The 11,676-nt window shown below is 38.6% G+C and overlaps 1 protein-coding gene across 1 annotated transcript; it reads left to right on the top strand.

Annotated features, from left to right (window-relative positions):
• Positions 1 to 8,995: 8,995 nt before the first annotated feature.
• Positions 8,996 to 10,083, top strand: LOC104430697. Its single transcript, XM_010043427.3, has 2 exons — positions 8,996 to 9,284; positions 9,809 to 10,083. Exons 1-2 carry the CDS (start codon positions 9,032 to 9,034, stop codon positions 10,081 to 10,083), a joined length of 528 nt encoding a protein of 175 aa, XP_010041729.1. The 5' UTR covers positions 8,996 to 9,031.
• The last annotated feature ends 1,593 nt before the right edge of the window (positions 10,084 to 11,676 follow it).

The raw sequence follows: 11,676 nt of genomic DNA, 5'->3' as shown, positions 1-11,676 counted from the left end.
GATTTGATAGATGGTGTTGATCGAATAGTATCGATTGGATTGAATTGAATTGATGAACCGATGTGTGTCGGTAGTTTCAGCTTGTGTGAGCGTGGGTTGAATATGAATTGTACTGACTTGCAGGAAGAAACCGAGGCCAAGTGAGTCTTCTGACTTGTGTGGTTAGGCCTCTAGACATATTTCCTTCCTAATTGGAGTTTATGGCGTAAACTTGCTGAAACATTGTCTCACCCCGTAGTGGGCTTAACAATATCAAGTCCGTGGATGGCGATCCCTCCAGAATGTTATGGTCGACTGATGAGGATTACCGAGTGAGTTTTTAATTACTCCGATCTTAGAAGTCACCGAGTCTACAAACTTGTGTTGACCACCGTCTGGGTCGAAGAGGACATCTTTCATACAGTGCCTCATCACTTCAAAACGTGGTTTGGCTTCGGACCCAATGGATTCAGGGTGGGTCCCCTTAGAGGTTTTGATATTCCCGTTGTGGTAGTTGATGCCATCTTAAGGGAGAGAACAACTGATCATCCCGATGGAAGGGTGGAGGACCCGACGCCCCCAAAGCCTATGGAGTCCGATGGATCAGCAAACGTGTCTGGCTAATTAGTCATATGACAATTCCCTTTTTGTTAAGCCGGTCTTTTGTAAACGGCCTAGTCTTGTATATAAATATGTGTGTTTATAAAAAAAGATTTGTTTTGGTTGTGAATGGGTGTCTGCTTTTCTATCCTAAGTTGTATGTTGTCACGTGTATTGTTTTGCTTCCGCATGTGTATTAAAATGAATAGGTCGGTGGCATGTCCTAGGATGTCGCAAATTTTATCGACCACCGAGGATGTGTGCACGCTCGAGGTTTTTGGCGTGACACCTAAGTAGGTGACTCATTCTTATCATTTAGGAATTAAGATCTAAAATCATTAAATAAAACCTAGATATTTTTCCCAACTACTTGGCATGCAAGTTTTCTCCTTCCTCGCAAATGACATGTGGCATGTGACATCTCAGATTCTCAGTCCTGTTTTCTATTGAATAAATCGGACATTTCATCGACACGCCTATAAGGCTGTTCTCAGAGCTGATCACTCTCGAGATAACTAAACTATCCAGGAAAGCCATTAAGAAATTTTAAGGCAATATACTTGAGAATTCGACTAGGAATTGACATCTCGACCGTGCTCATCTTTAGAGACCATTACGGCACAGTATAAAATCGATTTGAAATCAGAGATAAGTCTGTTCGACTGAGATGTGTGGCTAATCGTGGGTGACGCCACTAAATTGGAAAATTCTCGTCAACCGACCCTAGACTAATTCTTCTGTCATTTTGGTATCTTGTGTCCGTATTTGAATTCTTGAGATTTTCATGATAAATGAGAGTTGTCAATATGTCGAGTGAGTTCATTGTGGCTCGAAGAAAATCAACCACGGATCATTTGCGATAAAAATCTCCAAAAACTACCCGGTAGCCTAAGTCACGCTAAAAACGTGTCTGAGTGAAATTAACTATGAAATTGGGTTCGACTTCAGAAATTGAAGATTCTATCATGTCACAATAAATTCTAGGAACGTCAACTCAATCTCAAAAAAAAATTCTGCAACCCGAGACTTTTTGGGAAAATGTCGACATAGGACTGTTTTTGCTCAGAAAAAGGCTGGGATCTTTTTTATTGCGAAATTGGGATGCCGATGGATCTTTTGGCGAGGAAAAATATTGATTAGATCAAGGACTCAACAACGGGATTTGTTGAGGCTAAATGGGATTAAATTGTGTAGGAAATCAAGTCCAGTTGAAGCCATTTCCTTGCAAATTCGTAACTCCCCCCATCCATCACCATTTTGGACCAATTCAAGAGTCATTAGGAGTGCTTTGGTGGCTCATTAACAGCCAAGGAGAAGCTCGTGGCTGTGGTGGGTCAAGGGGACAAAGACTTGGAAAAAATTGGCATGTCGCCCACTTCATCCCTCTCTTCCTCTCCAAGGCAGCGTCCACCGCCTCAACCAGCAGGAGAGAAGTTGCTATTAACCCAGCAAGCCGCCGGAAGCAGCCACGCCACCACCAGAGTTGCACACCGTCACTCGTAGCCATTGCTCGCCCACGTGCCTCCCCTCTATTCTTGCTGTGTTCAGCCGTGGTTCTCACCGTCCAACAGCCTTGTCTGCCTCTGTCTGTGTGTTCTAGCCACCGATCGAGCCAAGCTGGAGCTCGTTTGGCCGCCGATTACCTCGCCAAGCCATCCATTGATCCACTATCGCCATTCCCATGCCAAACCGCTTTGTTTTCCTTGTTTTTGCAGCTCAGGATAGAAAATAGAAAGTGGGTTTCCAGCAAGCTTCCAAGCCTGTTTTGAGGTGTTTTTGGGCCTCAAAACCTAGGCTCGCTTTGGAGAAAAGCGAGCCCCTCGTTGTTCTTGTCGGTTTGATCCGACCCATTCGTTAATCAAGTGAGTTATGCTCATTAAACCTTGCTTAGTATGCTAATGATACTTAGGGGTTAATTAGATTTAATTAAGTGCAATTAAGTGGATATATTAGATTAGAGTTATTAAATTAGAGACTTATCAATGCATGTTAAGCAAATGGTTAGTGTAATTAGCAAGAAAATAGGTCATAGTATTTATTGAACAAATTTGGGAAATTTTCCGGATTCGTTTTGGCGTCCAATTAGGCATTACGAGGCTAAATTGGATTTTTTGCATTTATTTAATAATTTATGTAATTAATTAATTAATTAATTAATTTCTAAAAATCATTTGGGATAGCCGACAACTAAAATTTTATGCTGATCATTGTGGTGCAGTCCGTTTATTTATTTGAGCTTTAAATTGTGCTAAATTGAATTAATGATTATTTTAGGATTTTATTTCTAAATTAATTAATTTTGATAATTAATGGGAAGATTATCGGGCGTCGATTTACAACGCTAAAAATATATAATGGGTTGTTGAAACTAGTGGGATGTTCAAAAATGTGAAATTACTATATTTTGGCTAAGGCTAACTATGTACCCACACACGGCTATTTTATTGAGAATGATAAAAAGATGGAATTGATTGTATGGTTGGGATGGTATTCTATATCGACCTATGGGCAATTTGTCAACTTAGCAGCAGTATACCAGTATACTATATCGACTTACGGGCGATATGTCAACTTAACAGAGAGTAGTATACCTTATTTGTTTTGATAGAATATGTCGGTATATTATATTAGCCTAAGGGCGATATGACAGCTTAGCAGAGAGCAATATAACTTATTAGCTTAGATTGAGTATTGTTGGTATAATATATCAGTCTATAGGCAATATGGCAACTTAGCAGAGAGCAGTATACCCGCCCATCTCAGAAGCGAGCTATACTATTTATTTATCAGCTTAGCAATGAGCAGTCCTGATATGAACGGACTTTATAGATAGTATGAGATGAACTGACCAAAAAAGGGTCGAGATGACATGTAATCGACTAGGTCGATAGATCAATGATTTGATTTGATGTTATGAATTGATTGATTGATGTGATATAAGGCATCTGTAAATAACGTTGGTTTGCAAGATGGAACCGATGCTAATGTAAGTCCTCTGACCCATGTTATACTTAGGTAGCCTTTAGAACATATTGGCTTCCTAATTGGGTCTTAAGGGGTAGAATTCATTGAGACGTTGTCTCACTGGTTATTGTATAACCATTTTCAGGTCCTTAGATGGCATTGGTAAAGGACCGGAGGCCGGCAAAGTAGAAGGTGAAGCCTGAAGAATTGCCTGTCCTGTTTGACTAATTAGTCATAGGACAATTCTCTTTTGGTGGAAGTTGATTCCTTTCTACATACTTGTTTTATGAACTTGTGGTTTAAAACTTGACTTAACAATTTGCCTTGTATATATTTGCACTATGATTTGCAATATATATATAAGTGTGGTTGTTTTTAAAGTGTGACAATTTGAAGTCCTACTTTTCTATTCACATTGTTTTATTGTATGGGGATTATTTTATTTACTTCCGTATGCATATATTAAAATAAATGGGTCGGCGATGCGTCCTGGGACATCGCTATTAATCGACCAATTGAGGGATGGGTGCGTGCTTGAGGATCGGGGTGTGACATGGCACATATTGGATAAGGATGGACTAGGTCAAAAAGCTATGGAAGATTCTAGAACCCTAATCACCTCTTGACACTTGTCCAATGATTCATCCCAGCATTAATTAATTCATGTCCAAAATTCATCTAAGGCATTCATAAGACTAACATAGGGTGTTGCTTAATTGGAGAAGTCATTTACATTTGTACACGATCGACGGTTCTATGAAAATCAAGGTTCATGCCAAAATTTACTAAACTTTAATCAAATGAGTGTGACTAAGTCAGTAGCCTTCTTAAACTTGTCGATGACAATTTTCAATTAGAATTGGTCCATTGGATGTCTTAAAATAAACTTCATGGTTAGTCTTGGTTATTTGCCCTAATCGGGTCTCGGTCAGGCGGACTAGGTCCATGGCCGAACATGCCATGCCTTGGTCCATTCAAGATTTATGCCATTAATTCCCATGATCGACCCTTATATCTTATTCTCACAGCTTGGAATTCGAGGATGTTACAAGGAGTAACTAATTTTTTGTCATTTGACCTTTTTATTATTGCGGAATTTTCCTTTTTTACTTAGTGTGTGTTTATTCTTTTTTTTTTAAATGTTAATATGGTTTATCAAAGCGTCTATATTTATCGAATTTTTTTAAAATAATATTGGCTAATATTTTATTGCTACTTATTTTTCTATTATTAGTATTTTAGTTAATCTATTTTTTTCTCATTTTCTACTTTTTTAGACAGTAAATAACAGTGATGCGTATTGCACATGCCAACGGAAAAAAGTTAAGATTAAAGTACATTTTTGTTATGTACATTTTTACCCTTCCCATATTAGTCATGTGTGTATTGCACATGCCAACGAAAAAAATGGAGATCAACGGTTGTGACAAAATAAAAGTCCAACGGGTTACTATATAATAGTTGCAAGTTCGGGGGGAAATGTGTTTAACACTATCAAAGCTCACGCGGGTTTCCTTAAAAAAACCGCTAAATACACTGTTTTATGGTTTAGGTTTTCCTCTTACTTTTACTAGATTCATAAAATTTCTCATGGTACTCGTTTAACAAGTTCGATAAATTCTTAATTTTAAAAAATTCAAAATAAAGCGGACAGATGAATAGAGCTTCTCCCTTGATCGTCAGAATCCCATCACCCAAACGTAATACAACTACACTTCTATATAGGCAACGCCTCGCTTTCCAGTTTCCACACTTCTGTCAATGCTATTACAGGAAAAACAACAATAAGTTCATGATTTGAATCTTGCATTAAAATGGCTTTTTTTTCTTTGCTTGGGTCAACTTTGGATCAAAACTGTCAAAATAATGAAGTAGTCAGCAGAGAATTATTCTTACTTTCAGAACGTATTCTCATAGTGGTTTGACTCTCTGAAGTTCCATGTCTGAAGCACGTGGAGGGATTAGTCTCATCTTTTCCTAAAACCCATTCTAACCTCAAACGTAATTTTCCAGTTTAAGAATATACACGATTCAGTTAAAGGGCATAAACTATGAATTTAGAGTGATGAATTTACGTTTGGTAATATCGGGATATCCAATGTATAAGCCATCCTAAATTAAGATCTCAATCCTAAATCCAATGCCCTTATGCTTTTACCAATGTTCGATTCTAGTCACCGTTTATTTATGTTATGTTTACATTAATAGTGTCTAATCTTTTGTAAGTCGTGTAATTATAGAAAAGTTTAGAATTAATTTGGCATGCATACAATAAATTATTTAATTGATATGACAATTTCTTCAGATGTCGTTGAGGGTTCTTTTCCAAGAAATTTCCTTCCACATGGACCAAGTCAAAACGGGCCCGATTGATTAGGTCAAGTGGTGATGATGAGGGTGTTTAATTGGCAAAAGGCCAGTTTTTAGTGAATGCATCGCTTGAATTTGTTTTCCTTTGCTACGACCCACGAGACTATACCTTTCTTACATGCTGTCGTGATCTTCATTCGGTTTTTGTTGACTTGATCTTGATTAGAAACTTCTGTCCGAGACCGACACAAGTTTGGCCTATTTTGGGTCGTGGAATTTCAAATGGTGGGCGCAGTGCTTGGTAGCCCAACTTAGTCGTTCCTGCTTCTTTGTTTGATCGCACAACGAGGAGAACCATTTGCTATGGATTGAGCTCCTCAAAATTTATTACTTACTAGGAATGTTGAAAGGTTTGGATTTATTCTTCTTCTTCTTCTTTCTATTCCTATTTTATATATATTTTGCAAGCCACTAGGAGTATTATATACTGTCTGTAGGTTGTGAAATCTTGCTTCCTTACTCATGTATCTCCACCCCAATCTCTCAGGAAGATAAGAAATCAAACTCAGGTAGCCGTCAGTGGTTGATAAATTCTTTTCACCATTCCCATTTCTGCCTTTTTTCCCTTTTCTTTTGCTTTGCTTGCCTATTCGAGCACGACCACCTATGACACTTACCGCACCAGTAGCAGCAACTCTCTCTCTCTCTCTCTCTCTCTCTCTCTATATATATATCTCTCTATATATATATATATATATATCTAGGCTGTATGTATGCTAGGCTAGGCTCGTAATGTTAGGTGTAATGTGTTAACTCCAGATGACCCCAGATCAGAGGTAAGGTAAGGTTGGGTCGCCGTTTGAGGTGGTCACAAGGTGGCTACCATTGCATTCCTATGTCTTGTAAGCCACGAAAATGGCACCCAAGATCTCCATAAGTCGAATAAAAAACACATATAATCGAGTATGCACCTGTTTTGGAATCCATCATTCTTGATGCGAAATAATAACGATCCAAAGTTCAAGTGTTTCTCCTTAGTTACCCTATATATCACTGACTCAATGAGACTTCTCTTCACCCTCAACGTTCAGTTACACTCCTTATGTGAGGATATTTGTGTATTGGGATTAGAGGATACTCCCACCTATTAAGAACTCCACTAATTTTATAGACTAAATAAGATACCAATCCGAATTTGGTGGCTGGCCAAAATATGTGATGTTTTCATTTAGTAGTATGGTTATCAAACCTATGTCAAGTAAATAATTCACAAAGTGTCTAAATGGTATAGCAGTGATGTGTTGCAACTATAGATATGTCGCCTTGTTGCTATGCTATGAAGTATTGTAACAAGTGTATTTGGTAATTTAAGTTTTTAAAGTTGCAACACTTTAAAACTGGTTAAATTATCTTCTTTAAAGTTAATTGAGAGAGCTGCAGCTATGAGAAATTTGTCAAACACCTTATACAAGTTGCAAAATTTCTTTTCACAGCTATAATTGCTATGAAAAAGCTGTACAGAACATACTCAAAAGTTTGTATCGTAAACACTAATTCAAAAACATGGGGTTCTTGACCTATTTGTTTCTTTCCATACCCCTCTTAAGTTGTTGGTTCAATGTTGAGCATAAGGGTACATCACATTCATAAGTGTACATCATAAAAAATTGCGCATTTAGGTATATGATTCTAAAGGCAAGTGAAATGGATTTGTTTAATAGTTGGTTAACTAGAGGGAAAATTGTTTAAAAAGTTCTAAACCTTTTAATTATGTTAATTCAATCCTAAACATTTTCACTTCTTGCTAATTGAGTTTATCTAGCCAATTTTGATACTAAATCGCCAATGTGGACACCGGCAGTACCATATAGGACCGCTAGCGCTGACATGGACAATTTTTAATAGTGTTTTAATGTTTTTTTTTTTTTCTTTCTTTCCTTTTTGCTTTCTTCTTTCCCTATTGCCAATGGCCAGCCACCGGCCACAGGCGATGACCAACCACCAGCCATGACCAACTAGCTAGCCTTGCTCGCCAAATGCGAGGCTCAACAAGGTGAGGGTGAGCCCCGGCGAGGGCCGACCTCACCTAGGCTAGATTTGGCGAGGCCAATCCTCACCCAAACCAAGGTGGCCTCGCTAGATCTGGCCTGGGCAAGGCTAACACTCATCTAGGTGAGGCCAAAGAAATCTCACCTGACCAATGCCTAGCAAGTCCGCCCTAGCCTGGAGGGCCGGCCTCATCTAGTCCGGGCGAAGGTCGGTCTTGCATGGCTTGGCTGAGGCCAGCCCTCTAGGCTAGGGCAGCTATTAGCAATAGGAAAATAAGAAAGCAAAAAGAAAAGAACGAAAAAAAAATCAGAAAAATAATAAAAATTCAAAAAATACTAAAATATTATGTTGTCCTCGTTAGCGTCAGTGGTCCCACGTGGCACCATCGGCGTCCACGTAAGTAATTTTCTGCCAAAATTGGCCAGATGGATTCAATTGACAAGAAGTGAAAAAATTTAGGACTAAATTGGCAAAATTAAAAGGTTAGCAAAAGTGCAATAGAACTTTTTGGACAATTTTCCTGTTAACTAGATATACAGTCTAGTGAATAGGTGAGACAAAACTTGTAGTTAAGAGACAGAGACAAGGAAGTATACACAGCGTGGAACACCAAATTTAAAAGACTGCTCGACTCATAGAACCGCAGTATCAAATTCAAAAGCCGCCAATAGGCAGGGAAGAATTCCCGTGTTGCTTGCCGCAGGCAATATGGATCTGTTTGGCTGTCCGTATAGTTCGTCGACGCCTTCTTACTCGTCGTCCACTTTCTCCAAGGAAGCATGTTGTGATACGATAAAATAAGTACTGGTTACATATTCACTTCATGTTCCATTTTCTGTACGCGGATCTTTCTTGGAGAGACCAGCTCAAAAACAAGAAAGGAAGGAGTTGACTCTTAACAGTGAAAACACATTATCTCCGTCTCACACCAACCCAATCTATTCATGAAGAAAAAAAGGTCCATTTGGCCGTTTTCCACTACCAGTTTTCATTTTAAAGCTCAAACATAAAAATTCCACTAAGTTATTACTCCTATATAAAGCCCATCAGACATTCTTTGAATGCACCAACCAGTTCCCCAACATCTGAAGATTTGTACTTGTCTAGTTCCTTAATCACCCTCCAAACGATGGCAATGGCTATGAAATTTGGAAGAGCGATGGTGCTTGTCGTGATAGCTTCAGTGATGATGGGAGCTTCACTGGCCTATCCAGGGTGGAACAACAACAATGGCTACGCTTGGCCTCCGAAGCAAGACAATGGTCCCACTGAGGTCCCTCCGACGAAGGTTGTCGTTGGAGGGTCCGAGAATTGGCATTTCGGATTCGATTACAGCACCTGGGCTAACAAGAACGGCCCCTTTTACGTCAACGACACTCTTGGTAAGTCGCTACTATAGCTTACCACTATTTATACCTGGATTCAGTATCTATCATGCCCCAATTTTTGTTTGCGTAAGTTTGTTCTTAAATTTCATTTTGTCAGTTGATATGTGAGATTGATCGATGATGGTATTAGAATTGATACGAGTTCGTCCTCGCACAACGTTTTTGTCTAGACATTCAGTCATGATGGGACTTTTATATAATGCAATCTTATGCATAAGAAATAGATGTAGAGTACTAATGTTTTTCGAAGATAATTAAGAAGCAGAATCACCTTATTAACCCTCCCCAAACAAAAAAATGAGTAGTCTAAGTAGCATTGTAGGTTTTGTAGAAAAGTGATCCGTGGCACTATTTAAGCGACCAGACAAGGAAGGAAAAATTGCAGCTAGCTATCCTAGTGTATGCAGGATCAGTACTTTGAAAAACAAATACTTCTTTGTCAAGCATGCTCAACAAGTGTTTCTGGATCATTCATTGTGATATACTATTTTAAACAACATTGATTCCGGTACTTGCAGTGTTCAAGTACGACCCACCGAGCGACAGTAACACGCATCCGCACAGCGTCTACATGTTCCCAAGCTTCTGGAGCTACATGAGGTGTGACCTCAGGAGGGCAACCATGGTGGCCAACGTGTCGGATGGGGCGGGAGACGGATTCGAGTTCAAATTGAGCCAGAAGTGGAAATTTTACTTCTTTGCATGCGGAGAGAGCGGCGGCTTCCACTGCTCCACGGGGAAGATGCGGTTCTCCCTCGTGTCACTTCCTCGCCCCTGGAAGTGGCACGGCTGATCGGCCCCGATAAGCTACGGAAGAGGCAGTGCCTATGCTTGTTATGTTACTGAAGTTATTCTTTTCTTTTCTTTCTTCTATTTTCCTTTTCGAGTTTGTTCATGCTATGATTATCTGTCTCTGTTGAAGTTATATTGGGTTGTTCTTATACTAGAAAACAATAAGTTATTTCAGGTCTGGAATAATTTTGTAACTGATTCCTCGTAAACGAAATAAAGAAATGTGTTTCCCTTTCGTATGGAAACTATTCTTGACTTTAACTTTCACATTTCCAATTCATATTTACTACATGTTTACTTGAAAACCCAATTCTTATACTTTCATCTTAGTTGCGGACTCGCTGGGTCAACTACAAAGTATAGTGCACTCAGGCAAAGTCCACCCTTAGGATGAACGAGTATCTCACAGATATATTTCTTTCCTTGTTTTTTTTTTTTTAATTCTCTTTAGTAATAGGCCAAGAGTGTATGTGTGAATCATGACAAGTATATACCAAAAACAGTTGCTTTCAACTTGTTTGACACCAAAAGATGACCAACTCTTAATAATCAATGAGTAGAGGGCTCTGTCAACGAGAACGAGATTTAGTCAGAAAAGAAATCATCATGAAACAAGATAGTCAACAACCTGTAAGCTTGTTGACAATGAAGGAGATTGGCAATTCGAAGTGCAAGGGTTATTGACGCAAGCCTTCGCTAAGACTAACGAAAGATTGACTGACGAAATCATTGACAGCAAGCCAACTTAGATTTTGGTCAGAGGCAATGCAATATATAGATAGAACAAAAGGCTGGTGCCACGTCAATTGAAGAACAAAAGGCTGGTCCACAAAAGCAAATAATTGCTAGGTGGTGATGTCAATATTCTTGGGATTTGTAACTTTTGGTATATTATCATTACTAGATAATAGAAAATTGTATCTAGTATTTGAAACTTCTTCTTACTGCCGATCAGATTAGGAAGCTAATTCTGGATTCAAAATCCACGACCTATGAGTAGGATATGAAAACCTACATTGTAATCTTTGGAACGATTACTCACGCATTCAATGACGGAATGTCTATTTATGTTCAATACCATCATAAATTTTCTTTAAATTTGACGCTATTTATTTTCTTGTCCAAAATCAATAGAGTACTGTTTCACAATCTTCATCAATTCAATATAATTCATCCTCTTTTTAAATTATTTTTTTTTTTGCTTTTTTGGGGGAACCAAAACCATTTTTTCAAATACTCAGGTGCACTGAACTTGAATGCATTTTAGGCTTTCTTTATTTACGATAACACTCTCATGCTTTGTAATATCAATTGTTATTTGCTACAACAATTTTGAAACAGGTCTTGTTATTGAGTATCCCAACACTTGTTAATCATATTGCTAAAAAACCTATTGTTATGTTGAAACAAAACAGTGCTCTGCTTGGGATGATGAAATGCCATATTGACCAGAGATATAGAAGGATTGGTTACAATGAGGCGTTTCACAATACAAGCCATCGGAACAATCCTTAGAAAGAAAGGCTAGCTGGGTTAATTGGCTCACCAAGTGCTGCACAGTCCCATGATTGAGGCCTATCGGCTCATGTTGTGA

The sequence above is a fragment of the Eucalyptus grandis genome, chromosome 7 (assembly GCF_016545825.1).
Source record: "Eucalyptus grandis isolate ANBG69807.140 chromosome 7, ASM1654582v1, whole genome shotgun sequence".
In the NCBI taxonomy this organism is placed as follows: domain Eukaryota; kingdom Viridiplantae; phylum Streptophyta; class Magnoliopsida; order Myrtales; family Myrtaceae; genus Eucalyptus; species Eucalyptus grandis.
The sequence above is the reverse complement of the archived record's forward strand: the minus strand, read 5'-3'. Positions and strand labels throughout refer to the sequence as shown.

Bases quoted from the DNA above. Each gene is read 5' to 3' on its own strand.
- LOC104430697 (XM_010043427.3), top strand. From the start codon at position 9,032: ATGGCAATGGCTATGAAATTTGGAAGAGCGATGGTGCTTGTCGTGATA. The intron at 9,285-9,808 runs GTAAGTCGCTAC...CGGTACTTGCAG, and splicing joins TTACGTCAACGACACTCTTG to TGTTCAAGTACGACCCACCG.